This window comes from Nothoprocta perdicaria, unplaced genomic scaffold (assembly GCF_003342845.1).
Source record: "Nothoprocta perdicaria isolate Ctin4 unplaced genomic scaffold, notPer1 scaffold_13, whole genome shotgun sequence".
In the NCBI taxonomy this organism is placed as follows: Eukaryota; Metazoa; Chordata; class Aves; order Tinamiformes; family Tinamidae; genus Nothoprocta; species Nothoprocta perdicaria.
The window spans coordinates 7,674,051-7,693,326 of NW_020454427.1; the positions used below are offsets into that span (position 1 = coordinate 7,674,051).

The 19,276-nt window shown below is 39.2% G+C and overlaps 1 protein-coding gene across 1 annotated transcript in view; it reads left to right on the forward strand.

Moving 5' to 3' along the window:
• DCTD (dCMP deaminase) overlaps positions 1-18,302 on the forward strand; it is an 18,539-nt gene extending 237 nt beyond the window's left edge. The window contains exons 2-6 of the mRNA XM_026033540.1: positions 3,836-3,947; positions 4,933-5,068; positions 13,722-13,838; positions 15,377-15,473; positions 17,206-18,302. Of these exons, the coding sequence (XP_025889325.1) occupies positions 3,836-3,947; positions 4,933-5,068; positions 13,722-13,838; positions 15,377-15,473; positions 17,206-17,284 (541 nt within the window). The 3' untranslated portion in view covers positions 17,285-18,302. The remainder of the gene's footprint in view (positions 1-3,835; positions 3,948-4,932; positions 5,069-13,721; positions 13,839-15,376; positions 15,474-17,205) is intronic.
• The last annotated feature ends 974 nt before the right edge of the window (positions 18,303-19,276 follow it).

The following is a 19,276-nucleotide window of genomic DNA, read 5'->3' on the forward strand; positions in this document are numbered from 1 at the left end:
GTTGGGCGGTTGCTGCGTAGCGGCCGGCCCGTTCCCCGCTCCGGGCTCGCGGCGGGTTGGGTTTAGCGGGGGCTGGCGCGGCGGAGGGAAGTGCCGGAAGGTCCTGGGCCTGCCTCCCTTCTTTAAATCAWTGGAACAGAAAAAGAGCAGGAAAGATAATATTTAGTTGTTTCCCTGATTGGAGATGGTAGTAAATAATACTTAGAAATACTCAGAAATAATGCTAAGAAATACTTGGAATACTCCCAGAATACGTTCAGGGAAGGAGACTGCTGTGCTGCTCRGTTGGGCCTGGATTGTGCTAGAAAGTCTTCAGGGTTACTTTTTACTTCTTTTTAGGTTGTATTGTGGAAGAGCTGGGTATATTTAATTTTCAATGCAGGGGATATCACCTTCCTGTAGGAAAGGTTCCCGTCCTCTTTCCCACAATCAAAAAAAAAAAAGAAACCCACTTTTTTGGAATAAGGACTGTGCAGTGGTTGCATCTCAGTACCTGTGTGAGGGGAAAGATAAAGATAAGTTAAGGAAATCACATACCCGTTTGAACAGTGATCACAAACAAAGTGACCACACTTAAGGAGAGCTAGCATTGAAATTCTATCCCTTCCCCCCCTTTCTTTTTCCTCTTTTTATTCACAATATACTTTTTTTCCTTTTTTCACTTGAAATTCATTGAGTTGAGTGACAATATTGATAGTTGATCTTCAGGAAATGCACATGGTATTTGGAAAAAAATAATATAATACAGTTGGAATATAATATAAGGGATGTCAGAGGGAGARGCTTTAAAAGAGTGGGCCAGGGGGATAGTCTGCTCCACCTGTCCTATATAGTTATATAAGTGACCATCAAAACTCCCTTTGAAAAAGTTTTGGTGATGTATTCTACTTTAGGATTCTCAGTTAAAACTTTAATTATGTATGCTCTGCTTTTTATTAACTGAATGAAATTTCTTGCTTTTGCAGATGTTACGCTTTACTTGAAGATTAGATGCATAAAAAGGGAGCTACTGCCCTTTAATTTCAGAAGCTTTTTTTGTTTTTTTTTTCTCTCTCTCTTGTTTTTGTTTTTTTTGAAACCCGCATGGCTTTCATGCTTTTCAATTGAAAGCCCTCATGGATTTCAATTGCAATCACTTTTATCCAATTACCCATCCAATGGTCAAATTCATACATTGCTCATAAGTTCTTATGAACTACCATAAGGATAAGCCTTACTTGCACATTTTACAGCAATCTATAATATTTCTGAAAATAGCTTTCACTCATGGAGCTCTAGATGTTATAGATGAGCATGAGGAAGCTGATCACCTGCCTAAAGTTTACATACTTAATTTCTCAGTACCTACCTGACTGTCCTTGGCTTCTGCTCCATCAGAAAGGAAGTGGTTTGTGTTTTATATCTGTTACACATTTTACTTTTCCTGTGAAGTTTGTGCTCTGAGGGACTTCTACTTGGACACAGTGCTGCATTTACAAGAAAAGTAAATAGTAGCTTTTTTTTTTTTTAAACAGAATTTCTGGGGAATAATTTAATAAAGGAGTTCTCAGGATCTCTTAGTTCAGAGCATTGTTGTTTTTTTCTAAAGGGGCTTTTCCCAGAATGTTTTGTTCGGTGTAGTTTGCATTCTGTGTTAAATTTAGCACTGCTTAGGAGGATATGGTCCCAATCCTTTAGCTAGCGTGTCTCAAGCCAGTTTTGGTTCCCAGAATCAAATACTTGGCCTTTGTGTTTGCTTTGATAATTGCCGATATTTGACACTTCTCAATGTTGTCAAGTGTGTGAAAGTATGTGCTGGTTTGCAGAATGTGTATTTTCCTCCTTCCTTATGTTGAAAACACGGTCTCAGTGATAACCATAACTCATTTCAAGAGCAAGGCAAAATTCCTTACTTGTAATATGCTGCATATGAGTTATTCCAAGACAGAGCAATTTATCTTTGGTAAATAGCACTTTGTAGGTTTCTAAAGTTCAGTTTTATCACATACTGGTATTCTTTCCAGTCTGACAGTGTAATCCCTTTATGAAAATAGGGCTATCTGAAATCCTCTACTATATACTTTTCATCTTTTTTTTTTTTGTTTTTTTGTCATAAAACTGATAATTAAGAAAAATACTTGTCCTCTAATGTATGCTTCTATTCAGAAGGTGCCTGGTACTAGAGCTGCCAGGGGATTTCTTGCATCTTGCAGTTACCTGTGGTATTTTTCTGCATGGCTGTACGTTGCTAGAAGGTATCACAATCTCCATCTCCCCTTTTTTTCCTAAGGGGCCTAAAGCTGTAGCTGTTAGTAAGAGGAACCCAGGAAGAAAAGTACTGCACTGCTTATTTTTATAGGCTTATTTCTATTATTGTATTTGGGATCTTCTACAGCATACTAATGAGCAATGAGATTTTTGAGGGTGTTTCTTTGGATTTGATCTCTTCCTTAAAATTTATTTAAATGTTTGAGGGGAGGGATTTATGCCTTGCTTTCCCCCTATTTGAAGAGAAAAGCACAGAAATGTCCTGTGCTGTGTGTCTTCTGCTCTCCAAACAGTCTTGTCAACCATAAGCAGGCCAGAGAAGGTGATACCACTTTCTGCCTTCCTCCTTTAAAACGCAACCCCCAATATAAGGGGGGGGGGGGAAAGGCAAGTTTCCACGCCACTCTTATATGTTATATCTACAGGGGAAGTTCCCGCTTAAACCCATCCCTTTTTCAGTTTTTAGAAGGTTTACACAAAGGGGCATAATTTCAAGAGAAACTTGGCTGTATATTTTTAAAACAGACATTCTTGAGGTGGAAGAGCTAGTTACTGTTGTACTTGCACTGTGATACTTTGTGTCCTTGTTGAGCACTGTAAACCCTTAATTAACGAGTCATCTCTATGCAGTGCATGCCTGCAGATTAATTCTGTTTTCCTCTGTTAATAGCCACCTCTTGTTTTGTTTTGTTTCCTTCTCTTTCGTTTTAAAATCACSTGGCGGAGAGGGGAAGAAAGAAGGTTAAGCTTAAGTAGAGAGATGCATAGCGAAGCATATCCCTTAAATACAATATTAAAGGCCTCTCTATGTGCTTATTTTTGGCGAGAGCCCTTCATCCTTCCTGAGGATGCAGATGGATGATGAGGTGGGCACTGTGTAGCCAGGCGGTCCTCACRGCAGGTGCTTGGAGGGGCCATCAGGATGACTTAGAGCCTCAGGTTGCTGCCCGTAAGTGCTGCAAGAGAGGCAAACTCGTGGCAGTAACTGCGGGTGAAGATGAATGACCACACAGGAAGCTTYCAAATAGAAGTCAGTGAGTGCCTGTTACAAGCAAAAGTACAAAATAGCCTATATTAGAGGCTTGTAGTTAGCACAGGCCTCATGGAAAGATTATGTTTAGGTGGAAAGAATGCCAGCGCGTGATATATCAGGATCTAACAAATATACAAGTATTTCCTATCAGGGATAAATTGCTCTGTCTTTGACTAGCTCAGTGCTTTAAATGGCTCAGTCTTCTTATTTTAAAGTGAAATTTGCAACCTCATTTGGGTGCCTTTCTCTTGAAAGGTTGCATATAGGTTCTTGGCAAGCACGTCGCATTGATTGTTTTACTGTTAAACTGTTGGTGAATGCATGGTCTTTTTTGGCCAAATATCTATCTTGGTTACTTCATATTGACAGCAGTCTGATTTTTGTCTTTCATATTTACCATATTTTCAAATTTTCCAACTTTCATATTTTTCTGRTATTTTACTCCTTTAAAAAAGGAAAAAAAAAAAAAACTTCTCTATACTAAGAGAGTGCAATGTGTAATATCTCTTACTAAGTGCTACTTGGTAATGGCTTTTTTTCCCCCATTAACTTTAGAGTTGGCAATGAAATATCCTGCAGAAAAAGAGAAGATTATTTGGAGTGGCCTGAATATTTCATGGCAGTTGCTTTTTTGTCAGCACAAAGAAGTAAGGATCCAAATTCTCAGGTAAGCAGGAAGTATATAAGAGTAACAAAATAATTTATATTGCATGGAGCAATTTGGAGGATTTTTTACTTTTGTTTTACAGAAATTCTCTTAATGAGTCTGAAGTTGCCTGTGTATGTTTGCAGCTCAAAGTTTTGTGAATCTGCTCTTCACATAGTGGTTAAAATAACGCATTCTTTTTTTTTTCCTAGTAAATACAGTTGTTATTTTTCGAGGAGGATGTAATCACAGAAAGCATTAGATAATATTTATCGTCTGAGACAGAGTCTCAAATTTCTTTTCAGCACCTTTAAGACAGTGTAAAACTTCCCTCATGTTTCTGGGTTGCTTGAGGGCTGGTTAATCCATCCATTACTTGTATTGAAATGGCAATAGAATTGATTTTTAATTCACATAACTAAAATACAGACAGAAAGCCGGACACTCAATTCTTAAAGGAAAGTCCTAGTGCAGACCTGCATTAGAATAATAAGGTGAAAGTTTTAAGGTCTAGTATTTTAGTGCGTTTTTGCTAAAACAAGGCAGAAAAGCTGACTGGAGCTAAAACATTCCTATTTATCTAAATACTAATATTCCTGTTTCATCTCCTRTCCCTTTTCTAATGTTGGTCCTGCTCTGACTACCAGTCCTTTCAAAACTGTTTCAGGGAGCTGAACTGAAAACTTCTGCTTAGTAGGTTTAGATTTTTGTTAGCTCTGCTCCCCGAACTTGCTTGCTTCATAATCAGCCAGGGAACAGTGCTGGCTGGAGGGGATTGGGGTGTTGTGACCAGAGAGAAGTAGGGAGGGTTGCATCAGTCCTGGTAATTTTGAAGCTCTATCAGTTGGATGCAACAGTAGCTCAGCTCAGTGCAGGGTTTGACTTCACATAAAGTGAAGCTTGGTCCTTTTGAGAGGTTTGCAGGACTGACTCTTCGGGACTCATCTCTCTTGTTGATGTGTTGTTTTGCATGCTGTTGGTGCTATATCAATCTTATTTTATTTAGGTTGGTGCTTGCATTGTAAATTCAGAAAACAAGATTGTTGGGATTGGATACAATGGGATGCCTAATGGCTGCAGTGATGATGTACTACCCTGGACAAGAACAGCAGCACACAGACTAGACACGAAATATCCCTATGGTAAGGCTTCTTGTGCCTGACAGGTCRGGCTTGTGATGTCTGCATATGTGTGAGTTCAGCTGGCAAAACACTCATCAGTTTTTCTTCCACTCAGCCGATTCTGTTAATGTGCACGTGCATGGAACATCAGAATAAAAATCACAGTTCTGAAAATAGGTGAAATCAATGTTTGTGAAGGTCTTCTTTGTGAAAAATGTGCTTAAATGCTTAGTATTTGGATTAAAAGTATAGCACTCATTAGAACACAATTGCAGTGTGTGTAGATAATGTTACTTTTGTGTCTTTATCTCCCCAGAAATTACTAAGATCATGTAGATGCAAAACATATAATTGGGTTTAAATTACTTGTATCGAACTTGTAAAGCCCAGTGCTTGTGGGTAATTCCAGAGTTCAGGTGATTGTTGTAGAYGCAAAATGGAGTGGGGAGCTGCTGCCTGTGGCATGAGACAGCTGATTTTGGGAAGAGCCATGGTTAGGCTTGATAAAGAAGGCAGGAATGTGTCCTCTCTTTACTCTAACTTTTTCCACTTCTGCCAGTGGAAGTAGCAGCTTCCATGTGAGCTGCTATCCAACCTGTATTGGGTGAGACCAGTGCAGTTGGAGCTCAGGAAAATGGAAAAATAAGGAGTTCTTTTGTCCTGGGATCATGAGTGGCAGGGAAGAGTTGCAAAACAAGACAGAGAGAGCTGATTTTTTTCAACTTTTACTAAATTGACTGATTCAGAGTTTAGACTTCACTAGTTTTGAAGTTCCCCATGTTCCTCAAGGGCCTGATACTGTTTTCTACTTTCCCATAGCAGTGAAGTGAAAGATTATATGCAGCAGTTCAGCACATAATTCAACAGTTTTGTATTTGATTTTTTATCTTTATATTTTGTCCTTGTGAAGCTGATTAATTTGTTGTAAAATCTCCTTGGTTAACTTGTAAATTTGGGACAGTTTCATATTAAGAGATAYATTTCTAGTACAAGGGCCAGCTAGTGCCAAATCTTATATCCTAAAGAGTTTGTCTTGAAGAATTTTACCTGCTTTAGTGTAGGTGACTTTCATTTGTTGCAGGATTAGCTTTGTGGACATCATAATGAAGGTACAGCTTTATATATCTGCCCTTTACTCATAGCATAAAGAAATGAGCACTATCTCATGAGAAATCCAAATACCCTCAAATGTAAAATGAGCAATTCAGAAGTAGAATAGACTTGTGAGGAACTTCTGCATAAGATGACTTGRGATTGATGGTGGTTGATGTGGTAGTGGTTGTTGTTTTTTGGTTATTAGTTAACACCCCAAAAGAGGTGGAGTGTTCTAGGGAGTAAAATGTTATGTTCTTAAAAAATGTGCTAACCAAACAGTTTATGCAGAGATGAACTCTTCTCTAGGAATTGATCTAACCACTACCTTTCTCTGCTAAGAAATGTAGTCTTCACCTCATTTAAAAAAAAAATCACAGCTTTGTAACATACAGTGTCTGCTGTGATGAATAAAGGACTGTATTTGTAATTYCAAGATCACTTAAACTCTAACGGTTTGTATTAATCTTGATAGCACAGTTGACAGACCAGTCAGGTATATATTAAAAAATCTTTTACATGAAAAAATTGTGCTAGATTCAGAGACGTATAGGATGGCTGCTAAAATCTCATTAAACTGTCATGTTTTCCTTTCCATTTTTGCTAATCATCACAGCATTTCTCTAAATTGAGCTTTTCCTTTTTATCCTTTTTTTCTCCTGTCTARCTTGTTCAGAGATGCTACAATCTTGCTGTTAGCTCCATTAACTTATCATAAAATGCTGGCACCTTCATCACTAGAGCTGCAGTGCAGCTTATTAGATAAAGCTGCTGCTATTTGTGCATGTGCCACCACGCTAGTCTGGAAGATCTCTTCTAGAGCTATGAYTTGCATGTGCCCTCCTAAGGGAAAGGGCTGGGAGTGGATCCRAATGCCAAATTCCTGGTTTCACGTGATGGTTGTGTGTTGGGCATCACTCCTGGCTCACATGCTGCCTGCTTTGGTCCTCTCCAAGCCGTGGATCCCTGCTTGGATCCAGAACGAAGCCCGGCTGGTGCTCCATGGTGCCCTCCATCCTACATGGGCCTGTAGTCAAAGCCTGCTGAGCTGGTGTGCCCAGCCCTGCTCCCTGCCTCAGGCCACACCAGGGGATATGTAATGTGTATTTTGCTTCGTGCTTTAAAAATACCACTCTGTTGGTCTGGAGCACAGCCCACGTTTCTTTATGYACTTTGAACTGAGACACACAAAGTTAAGGTCGGTGGTGCTGCTGGGATGGGGACGTTGAGGCGAGGCAGGGCGCAGCGCCGTGCAGTGCGGGCCGAGCCCCGAGCGAGGCGGCAGGAGCGAGCCTGGCCCCACCAGCCACGGCTCAGACCCTGCCCGGGCACGGACAGCAGCACAGCGCCACCGGGGGCCGGAGCATATCCCGGAAAAAGCAGCCTAGAGGCTCCTGCAACCAAGTTTTGCAGCTGCAGCATGAGGCAAGATGAATATTTTGACCCCACAGCTCTGATCAGTTCCACAGTTTCATAGTTAGAAACCTTCTTGTTACTACCCTAAATTAGGATTTAACTAATCCTGCTTGGCATTGGTTTAACTAATCCTGCTTGGCATTGGTTTAACTAATCCTGCTTGGCATTGGTTTAACTAATCCTGCTTGGCATTGGTTTATGCTTTTGTGTTTTCTTACGGTTTTTCTTTTCACAGCACTTAACCTTCTTTCCTTCTCTGCTTCTTCCTCTGTGCACTTATTAGTAACAATAATCTTTCCACTTGGTTTTTGGGTTTTGGTTTTTGGTCTTGTCACTCTTAAATTTTACAGTGCAAAGTTGTTGGTTTAAATTTCTATGTGTCTGTTATCTGTCTGCTGTGTAAGAGTATAAATCTGACCTGCATCTCGAAGTGTGGATCAGTGCCGTGGAAAGGGCTGCATTTGGTTGTGTGTGTGGTGGTGGTGTTTTTAAATTGCCTCCCTGCAAATGTAGCCTGGGCTGTTACTACCAAAAGAAAGCATCAAGACAGCGTTGATAATGCTCATTTTATTCTAGAGGATGCAGATATTTGTAAGGCGTTCGTATTTTATACTTTATAGGAATCGTGATGTGGATCACCCACTGATGCTATCCACTACTTGAAGTCTTGAAGCTGATGAAAACTTCCTGCCTTCTCATAGGGTTGTTAATGCCTTGTCATACTAGAGGTRCTTGCCATTCTGAATGCTGTTTTGCACAGCACAAAATCAGACTTTCATTGCCTGTTCGAACTGGTTCTCCCTACCCTGCCAGTTAGTGACAGAAATGAGGATGTTTCTGGGCATATAGGAGAAATACTAAGATGATGCTAAAAGCTCTTCCTAAAGCTTTTTGTTCAGTACAGCGTGCAGAAGCTTCTTAATAACTAGATGAAATTCTGCCTTTCAGGGACCAAAGACCCTCCATTTCTGTTAGACGAATCCAAGGATTTGTTGATGTACTGTTTCCTCTCATTGACTGTTTAAAGTGCTACGTTTTTCTCCTATTAACATAAGTCTTCCCACTAATGCTTGTTGCTGTGCTCTTGTTATGCCCTCTGTCTCCACTTAATCTAGGAATATCTATCTGACAACCAGTCTCTAATTAAGAGAGTTTTAAATAAAAATGGCTGGCAAATTTAGAAACCTCTAAGCAATAGAGAAAATACTGAGTAAAAACGCTTACAAATATTTATACAGATTCACATATAGCAAAATATGTGGTGTGGCATAAAGCGTATTSTAATTGAATGGTACCTGCTGTGTAAAATGAAACAGAACTGTTATCACCGTTTTGTCGTGTTAGGATTATGAGCTTTTTGTCTCCCCCCTCCACCCCAGCCAGAGATGAACACTTGAATATATTCAGGCAAGTGTTGCTTTTATAGAGGCTGTTGTTTGACAGCACAAAACTTGGTGGGAGAAGGCACTATGGAAAAGTGTGATGCTCTGTCTCCAATTGGCAGCGCAAAGCTGAGGCTGTGACTGGAAAGGGGATCCGTAGGAGACAGTCTCCACCTACACCAAATCACTCTCTTGTCCTGCACACATTTCTTTTCAATTTTGCTGGYATATATCAAATCTCTAGGAAGTCGGGAAACAAAAATAGTTTCTCTATTTGCCAGTTAAGAAACACCTCTCCCTTTCATTGAGGTCAGCATACGCTTGGAGCAGAATGTGAAGAACTGGAAAACAGGATGGATTAGCTTAGTGTTTAACAGTCTGAGAGGGGCTTTGCTTTTCTGCTTCCAGCAGATTTCATGTGATGCTTGGAAATGGGCTGAGTGGCAAGTGAGCCCATCCTCACTTGCCACTACTCTTCCTCAGAAGGCAGTGAGGTTGGGCTGTCCCTTCTTGTTTGCAGTCTACAGAAGCTAAGGCTCCAGTGGAATCTGCTCATGTTTTCGTCACCTTTCTGCCCTGGCCATGTCAATGTCCTTCCTCCAGTGCACAAGTGAGAAAAAAGAGCATCAGAAGTGGGGCTGAGGATGGTATCAGCCYCCTCATCAGTGTCCTGGCCTTCTGCTAATGCAGCGACCATCGCCCACCCCCTGCTTTCACAAGTCTGAAAGGAAAAAAGAATTGACACTATCCTGCTACTTTCAGAGCCATCAAACACTGTCCCCTGTGGTTGTCCAGGCTCTGTTCGTTTTGGTAGTGTGTGATGGTCCTTTCTCAGCAAAGCTTCAGTTATCCATGGGACACAGGATAACAGGTAGGTAGAACTGGGATGGGATTGCCATGGAAGAGGAGCATGAACCTGGCAAAGGGAAAGAACCTGGCAAGAGAAAGTTTTTTGTCTAAAGAGTGAGAACCAGTGGTCCAGGTTACAGAATTGYCTGTATCTCTTTCCATGTCAGGTCTGTGTTGCAAAAGAGCTTGCTATGACCTGTGTTGCTGGGAGCTGACAATGTTTGCCAAGTTGCTCAACATGGCAGTCTGAACAAGCACAATCAAAAGAATGCAAGTTAAAACAGGCTGCGTACCAATCTATTTGCATCTAGTGCATTCTTTTCAAATGTATTTAATGCACCATCTCTCAAAAATTAGTTTGCTTCAATTAATAATTAATTGTACAGAAAGCTTGATACTGCCTCCAACCCTTTTTTTTCTGATTACTTCTAACAAAGTTATTTACATTCTTGTGGTGGTCCCTACTGAAGATCTTCATCAAGTATACAAGACTTATAACTACTGATAAACATGTGAATAGTCATGTGGTTCTTATAAAATGACTTGTGCCAGAAAATTTTTAGTAGGTGGTAAGAATAGTTCTGACACTACAATCTAATAAGAATATCTCCATAATAAGATTAACAATACTAAAAAAAAAAAAAAAAAAATCCTGAATAGGTTAAGAAAGGAGCTCTTTTATTTGCCTGATAGGCTTGTGGATGAATGCTACTCGTATCTGCAACTCAAAGCAATATGCGATGCAAAAATAAGATAAAATATAGTAGCAATTAATATTATGAGTAATGAAGCAGTCATTCCTCTGCTCTCCCCCCCTATTAACATATTAACAGGTGGTGGGAATGTCAGAACGTAGAATAGCAGCTTCTCATTGCATGGTTTTTTCTTCAGCTAATGAAGCCTTTAGAGAATACTTTTCAAGACACTTTCCAGAATGGAAGATAGTGTTGCAGACTTAATATTTTGTTGGCTGTACATGGGTATGGGGAGGGGAAAGTAGATGCCCCATAAGGTATTGTAAAAATTCCTAGTTTTACTAGTCTATTTAAATACAATTTGTGGAGTTCCAAAATGCTATGTACCTGTGCATGATTAAAAAGATAGTTTCTAACTGAGAAAAATATGTCACTAATAATGAAATAGTCAGTGCTATTAGCAAGTTAGGGAACTGCCAAATAAGAACTACTTAGCTATTAGCGGCAGGGATTTTGGACTCCTGGATTCAATTTCTGGCTTTTCCACTATTGCTCTGTACAAATTTGGAATGGTAATACACGGAAAAAAATGTAGGTAATAGACTACGTTTCTATAAATTTGGTGACAATCAATGCCTGCCTGCCTGCCAGGTAGGGGGAAATGGAGGAAGAATGAAGAGCAGTGGGACACAGTGTAAAGATTTCTGGTGCCTATACCCACCAGTAAAAGGGCCAGTAGCAAAGGTATAGGGAAATATAKAACAGAAAGATACAAGTGTAATGATAACTTCTCCAGAGCGTTCTCCTGAGTTCCAACTCTGAATCAAAATCATAGAATCCTTAAGGCTGGAAGGGATCTGCAGAGATCATCTAGTCCAAGCCCCCTGCACATGCAGGGACACCCAGAGCATGGGGCACAGGGYGGCATCCAGGCGGGTTTGAAGACCTCCAGAGAAGGAGACTCCACARCCTCCCTGGACAGCCTGTGCCAGGACTGTCACCCTCACTGTTAAGATTTTTTTTCCCTAAATTTTTCCTATTAAATGGTTTTGTGTTTAATAGCCCTCAGTAGACTGGAAAAAAAGTACTGGAAAAATGATATCTTGAATCAATGCAGACTTTTAGTTCCTACTGTTTTTATGGAAAACTTGTGTCTTTTTCTTTCTTTTTTTCCCACCCCTTCTTGCAATGAATTAGTCTCTGATTCTCCCTAGCTAGTTGTCTTGCACATTGTTTTGGCATTGAAATTGCTTATGCTTGAGAATAAATTTGTTGTTGAAAGTTTCTCTAAGCTAAGGCAGTTTCTTGAAGGCTCTTTCCTACCACGGCAGGAAGGAAATTTTGCGGTATTAGTGATAAAAGATGTTGTTTTTATGGCTTAAAACTTAAGAATTTTAGCTAAGAAAAATATGAAGGTAACTAGAAGGGGGTTTGAGTTCTCTGAGTCTTTGGAAATGATCCTTACTCTTCTTTCTGGATGTCTTCCATATTTAAAAATGTTGACTAGAACAAAAGTATATTGTTCAAAGGAAGTGAGAACTGGTGGTTCTGTCCTGTCAATGCTATCTAGTTCAGCTGCTGGAATTGTGACTGTGTGTGTTTCACCCATTCCTCCAGAACCCCAGAAAAACAGCTCTCCCACAGCTGACTGTGAAGACACTGTAGGACTAGTAGAATTCAATAACAGATTTGGCATTAAATGATTAGTATTAAAATTATAAATTTTTAGAAAATCCAGAAAATAGATAGGTCTTGTATACTTGGTGGTATATGTTTAAAATGCAGCATCACCCAGTTGCAGTTGTAATAGAAACCTTCATGTGAGCGGGTTGCATATCCTGGTTAATTTCTTATTTTTATGTAAATTTCATTTTTTCTGAGAATGTTTGTGGACAATGTGATCCCAGTGGTGTAGGAAAATGCTCCTAGAAGGTGAAACTGAGCTTTCCTTAGCRAATGTTTGGTTCTTTGCAACTCATCTCCATGGGAAAGTTTGTGTGCTTTAAGTTAGGCTGCGAATTTATAGTGTGTGAGCTGTTGTATGAAAATTCCACATGGACATTGAGCGCATAAGGAAAGCATTTCCATTCAGTAAGGGCTCCTGCACATTTGAAACTGCAGCACTCGGCTCTTCCTGTGGTCATTCACATAGAGGTCACTACATAGTAGCAAATATGCTACAAACTTGGCTCAAAACTGCCTATTAATGCTCTTGTGTAGACCAGCGGGAAGAAAACTTTTTGCATCCATCCTGCCAGCCAGCAGTGGAAAAACTCTTGTCGTCCACACTTCACTTTAGCACCTGCCTGTGAAATGAGTCGGGGCTCTAGACATTTTCTAAATTGCACAGTTTATTGCTAAAACTAAACGGGAAGTTCTAGAACAGKTCCTGTTACCTAATTTTCTTTTTCTTTTCTAGGGGACCGTGGTAAATTGAACTCTTTTTCCCTTCGGTTAGTAACAGGATAGATAATCTATTGAAGTGAGTAGTATGAAAACATAAACCTCAGAGGGCGATAGGTTCAGAAAGAGCTATTGTGCTGCAGCGCAATGAGGCAGAGTAGTCTGTAGCTACCTGTTTTATCCCGACTCCATGGAGAAATACAGGACTTTTCTTTCTCCTTGTGGCTTTTTTTTTTTTTTTTTTTTTTTTTTGGCTTAGGAAGTCTGGCACCTTTTAATGATCAGTAAACTTGCTTTAATATTAAAGTGGGACTTTCTTATGGTTGAGCATCTTGTGTAATCTTGGGGTGAGATAATCAAGGAACAGAGCTGAGCAGTTCTGAGACCCTGAGGACAGAGCTGCTCGGTTTTCCTTCATGATTCTCCCGCCTTTAAGAGTGCGCAGTGTGCTCTCACAGCCATAAGAATGTTCTRTCTGTGCATGTAAACACATAAACGAGCTGTTTTATACTGGCAATTAGATACTCGGGAGAGTTGTGAAGCTGTGAGATATTGCTTCACTTAGGGTGGTTGGCCCACAGCCTACGGCTTTGCTGCCTGCCATAGGTGTTAGCAAATGGCAATGCTAATGTGCTTAATGATATCATTACTAATCGGCAGCCTGGCCAGGACAATTGACCTTCCTTGATCTTGGTATTTCTGCTTTTATTTCTTCCTTTACCCTTTATGACAAGCCGCGCAAGCTCTTTGCCTTTGAAAGGATGTAAGCAGTTATAACATTTTAATTTTGGTTTGACTGATCTAATGAACAATATTATGTGTTTTTTTTCTAATTAGTGTGCCATGCTGAATTGAATGCCATCATGAACAAAAACTCAGCTGATGTGAAAGGCTGCAGCATGTATGTTGCCTTATTTCCATGTAATGAATGTGCAAAGCTCATCATCCAGGCAGGTAAGGAGTAGTGCCAGCTTGATTTGTCAAGGTTGCAGTGCTGCCTGCTTGTTGGTATCTTATCACAGATGTATTTGATGTTAAATTGCTGCTGTAAGATCTAAATTAATTGCACTGTCAACTTCATGGGATGCTACTTGCGGGGTTTTTYTGCATCTGAACGATGCCAGATTTTTCGAGTGCTAATTGCATCTTCTGTGATTCTAAGCGTGCTTCTAATTTCGGTTTGTAACTTCTTAGACCAGGAGCTGCCAAAGAACAACGCAGGCTTTGCATATAATCACTGTCAATTTTACTGTGCTCTGACACTTGGAATAGAGTAGGGCAGCAAGAAATAAACTTCTGCATGACAAAAGGTCTGCTGGGAGTATATACATGAAATTTTAATTTGAATGTGATGCATGGTAGATATTTGGAGATTTTAAAAATATCTTTGCTCATAAATGTTGTTAGACTTTCACGATYCCACTTTTATTATGTGTTTCATTACAATTGTTATAAATCTGTGCTGCTGTAGCAAGTATGCTGGCCTAAATGTGTCGCCTTTTTCAGATTAGGCTTATCCGCAGCAAGCTTTGGTTCCATAAAAACCTCTGCTTAAGGTAGCACCTATTTTACTCTCTAAGTAAGATTTTGCAATCCTAGGAAGGATCACTATCTTCCAAGTTTCATTTCTCACAGATGGTCACAGGAATCTAGGAAGAAAGAAAAGTATCAGAGAGAACGCTCCTATGAGGGATCGAAGGGGCAGGACTAATACCCTGCATTTGTGCTAAGCTCTGTTCTTTAGTGTCAAAATCAAATGGTCTTCAAGGTAGATTTGCTACTTGTTCCCAGCATAGTACCACACTGGCAGTAAACAGCAGTGTATTGACATTTATGTTGTCTGGTAAATGCAATAAAATGTTACAGCCCTTGAAACTCTGAACTTCTCTTGGGTCAGCCTTTACACTTTCTTCTTTCTTAAATAGGGTGGGAATCATCAATTTAGGCAGATTGCTCAACAGTTTGAGGCTGTTTGCTTTTGTGAGGATTGGAATGTGGGACCAGGARTTATTTATAAAATGGAACCAAAAGGAAAAAAAATATTTATTTTGTAACTATGCATTTGGAAAAAGAATGGTGTATGGTATTATGGGGTTTTTGGGGGACGGAGGGAGGAAACTCTATTTAAGTTATATTGAAAAGGTAGAAAAGAAAGTTTCTACTAGACTAGAAATAACGCTTTTTTTGCCCCAAAAGCTGTTTTGTTTGTCTTGCATTTTTGGCTGCAAGTTTGTTTCTGGTTTCCTGAGGAAAACTTCAGTGAAAGTTGGGGGAAATGCACATTCCAATGGTTTTTCAGAGAATGGTCTTCTAAAACAGCTCAATCTTATACAAATTTATTCTCAAGTACAATCCTTTGGAGGAGAAGGGGAATGCCAAGGAGTTTTGCAGCATGTAAATGAATGCTCTCTTTTCTGATTTTGCATATAAGATTTTATATGACACTTTCACTGTTAATTCTAGCCRTTTTTTTCTCTATATGAATTTCCTAGGCATAAAAGAAGTTATTTTTATGTCTGACAAGTATCATGACACTACTGAAATGACAGCTGCACGACGCATGTTTGATTTAGCTGGAATTATATATAGGTAAGAGAACTTTTGATTAGCTTTATTTTTAATTTGGGAAGGAAGAAAATGGTGTACAAGATGCCAATTTTAGAGCAGTGTTTTTTCTTCTTTGCACTTTACAGTGTTTTGTTCTCTTGAGTGCCTGCAAAGATAGAGTTCTGTTTCATAATGTCGTATGAGAAAATGTCCACTTGAAATATTAATTGCATTCCTGGACTTTCTTTGGATACTGTTGGTGAACCTGTGATTCTGATGGTTATTGGTTACGTTGTACCTGAGAGTTAGAGCTGACCCTGCTTTGAGCAGGGGATTGCAGGACCTTGGGAAGTTCTTTCCGACCTGAATTATACTATGAGCTGGGCTGAAATAACTGATTCATTCTGTGTAGATTACCTGGTCCTTACTAAATATTTAATATGTTTGTGGCAGCCAATTTGGGCAGGTCTCAAGCCAGCCACCCATCATTTTATTGTGTCTGTCTTTTTTTTGTTAACTTMTTTTTTCCTGGGGAAAAGGATAGAAAGTGGCCTTGAAGTAATGAGAAACTGAAAAATGTTTGAAGAATGGGTTTTTAAAGACACTGACAGAGATACCTAAAAACAATCTGTTCAGCAGCTAGTTTGATAGCAATAACATGCTGTGGGTGAAGCTAATTACGCAGTCAGGGAGGCTTTGCAACTCGGAAAAAAGTACAATATTAATAAAACGGCTTCTTAAAATGTGCAAACATAACAGTTCTGACGGATGAAATTTTAGGATGAAAGGTACCTACTGGGCTCAGAAATATCCACGAACAGGTACAGTAGCACTTGAAATTCAATTTTAGTCCTTCAGTCTGTTTCCTTTTCTATTAAATCTATATGGCTAAGGAGCATAAATCATTGTGTTGAAAGTCAAATCTTAGAAGTTTTCCAGGGTGAGAAGTGTTTCAGACTGCTGTTATGGAYGCAGTGCATGTCTTAATCCTTCATAGCTTCTGTGGTCAGCAGCATGTGTTTTTCTGTGTTGACTGTTATTCATTCTTGTATTGATTATTAAGGATGTAGGTGGTACTTAATGAATCTCTTGAACTGAATTGCAGAGCTTAATTAGGCACTAAATCCACACTATTTGCATAATCCTTTGTTTACTAGAAGGCTGTAAAATATATGCTCAGTCCCCAAATACCTTCCTTGCTAATTGCTGTAGCAGATGCTCTAATGATAATAAAAGGAAACATTTTGTGGCAGTATTAATTTTAGAGTTCTAAAGTTAAAATTTTTAAATGATTCCCTCTTAACTAGTTTGTTTTTTCTCCCAGTATGCTGCATAATGTGACCTATTCCCACAGCACAGAAAAATATGAAAATCAAGCAAAGCAAACTTTGGAAGTGTTATTTGAAAACTTGGCAGGAAGAAAAGTGATCAAAAATCTATGTGTATAAATATTTTTTTTAAACAAAAATTTTAGCCCTGGTAACATGATGCCACCACCTGCAGTTAAGTTGTTAAAAGTCCTTTGACTCCTGGGTAATTTATGAACTCCAATAGTCCAAGAATGTACAGGCTAAACCTCCCCATGTGTCTTTTTTGTCTTAGTCTTTCTTGTCCAGGTTTCTCTCAGTGTGGTGCACTATAATTGGCTCCCATAGAGATGAAAACTATGTGAATCCAAGGAACTTTTTTTTTTTCCTTCAGAAATATAGCTGTAGCCAAAGCAAGCAAAATGTTTTAACCACTTGCTAATATCTATGTTTTTCTTTATTTTTAGGGAATTCAAGCCAAAGTGTAACAAGATCATCATTGACTTTGATTCAATTAACAGCAGACCAAGTCAAAAGCTTCTGTGAATTAAGTCTCATTAAATCTGTAGAAGACTGTGATTATCCTTCTCAAAAAGCTGCTATTGCCTTTCATCTTGAAGTTCCTTGTGACTTTTTAATGACTTCTACAGCTAAAATAGAGTTCTAAGAGTTACAAGGTCTAAAATGCCCTTCCACACTCCATGTCTTCCCCATCCCTGCCTCATCTTGTCATATGGAATCTAAATCTACTTAAAATGTGGTAATGTCTTTATCAAAACTGCTTTAAAAGTATAGGCCTGTGTTGATATTAATCTTCACCTAGCATAACACTACTATTTTAAGAGATTTTACAGATTAACCAGATTGTTACCTGGTGCCTTTGCTATCCAACAAATGGAATAGCGTTTTTTCTTTTAATTGCTATCTAACATCGTCAGATATGGGGAGTSGGTAGAGAGGGAACTGTTGGGCTTTTTCATGTCAAGCCTAGTTGTCCGGGAGCTTTCAATTCTTTGCTTTTCCCAGGAACTCGGAAGGGAACAGGGTTAAGGAGTAAATCATTTGGCCCTTTTTATTTGGGGCTCCTATTGGGAATTGATTTTCATGTGAAGAGGGAAATTGATTTATTGGTCTAAGTTGCTCCTAGACAATCCAGCATAGTTGAGTCTTAAAATTAACCTGTAAGGAAACTGAATCACTTCTTGTCCTTTGAGTGAAATTGGAGATACTCARTCCAAATCCTTGCCAAAAGATATAATTATGGTGTTAGCTTGTTTCCCAGTGCTGGTGTAGTACCTTCATTTTCATAAATGTTGCCTAAAATAATATCCTTTTTAATTTTATTTTGAGGTCTGGGAATAGAGTTGAGTTCCTTTTCTCTAATTTGATTTTTTTAAATTAAATATGCCTAATGGCTTTGTTTAGATAACACTGGGATTTTTTTTTTTAAGAGTGGTTATACTTCAATGAGCTTTTATTTTCTCTGTAAAAGCTTTGTTTCATATTTTGGGACATTATGTAATTTGGCATCATACCAGTCTTATTAAATTCTTATTAAAATCCACTATGTTGAAGTAGACTCATTATTATAATATTAAACCATGTGTTTGGCTCCAGAGTGCTGCTGTTTTTGCAATCATATGCAAAGCATATTTTGTGCATTTGTGATACTACATAAAGTGTAATGTTCATGAACCACTTGGCTACTAAAGGGAGAGTTGTAATGTATTTTAAGATGTGTCCGTTGGAAAGTAATTTCTGACTTTTTTTTCTTCCCTGCAACTGTTTCCACCTCAAAATTGGTCTGTGGCTTATTGTCAGGAGGAGAAATTTGTGCATATATAGAGGGGGAGGGTGAAACCTGAAAAATTACTTTAATAAAATGTCACTGGAACAGCTTATGCACATCTTTTTCTTCAGCCTGAATTAATAAGTGGGAGCATTTTGAGTTGCATTGACTTGACAATGGGACAGAGGGGAAGCAACAAAGGAAAATTCTTGGTTTGGCAGCAAAATTGCTATTTTTTTCCTATCTAATTGCCAGTCTAAGTTCAGGCTTAACCAGAACCACCATGCATATATCTTACTTAAAGTATTTTTGTGCAAGAGCCTGGATAATGGGAATGTATAATGTGCATGAAAATTCAGGTTTTCTTGAACCGAAGTCCAGATGTTTTTCCTTTAGGAATGCAGTAATCTTTATAATGACTTTCTTGCAGGCAGTTTTCTGTATCTGTGCAGCAGAAGAGCAGTCTTGGATGATGTGGTAGAACTTTAGACTCTTTCCAATCACTGTTTCAGATCTGACAGAAACATGAATATGAGCTTTCAGAGTCTGAGGCTGCTAAGTGTGCTCTGATTTCCAGGGAAATTTATGGGAGGGGAAAGGGGGAAGCCTGTGCTCAGTTTTGGGAGTGTGTGTAGCCTGACCCTCGTGTTTTAGAGTGCAGCTTACAGGAGAGTTCGACCGACCCTCGTCTGTGTGCATGACTAGCAGTCCAGATGGGCTTTGGTGGCTTTTCCTGCCTTGCTCAGGAG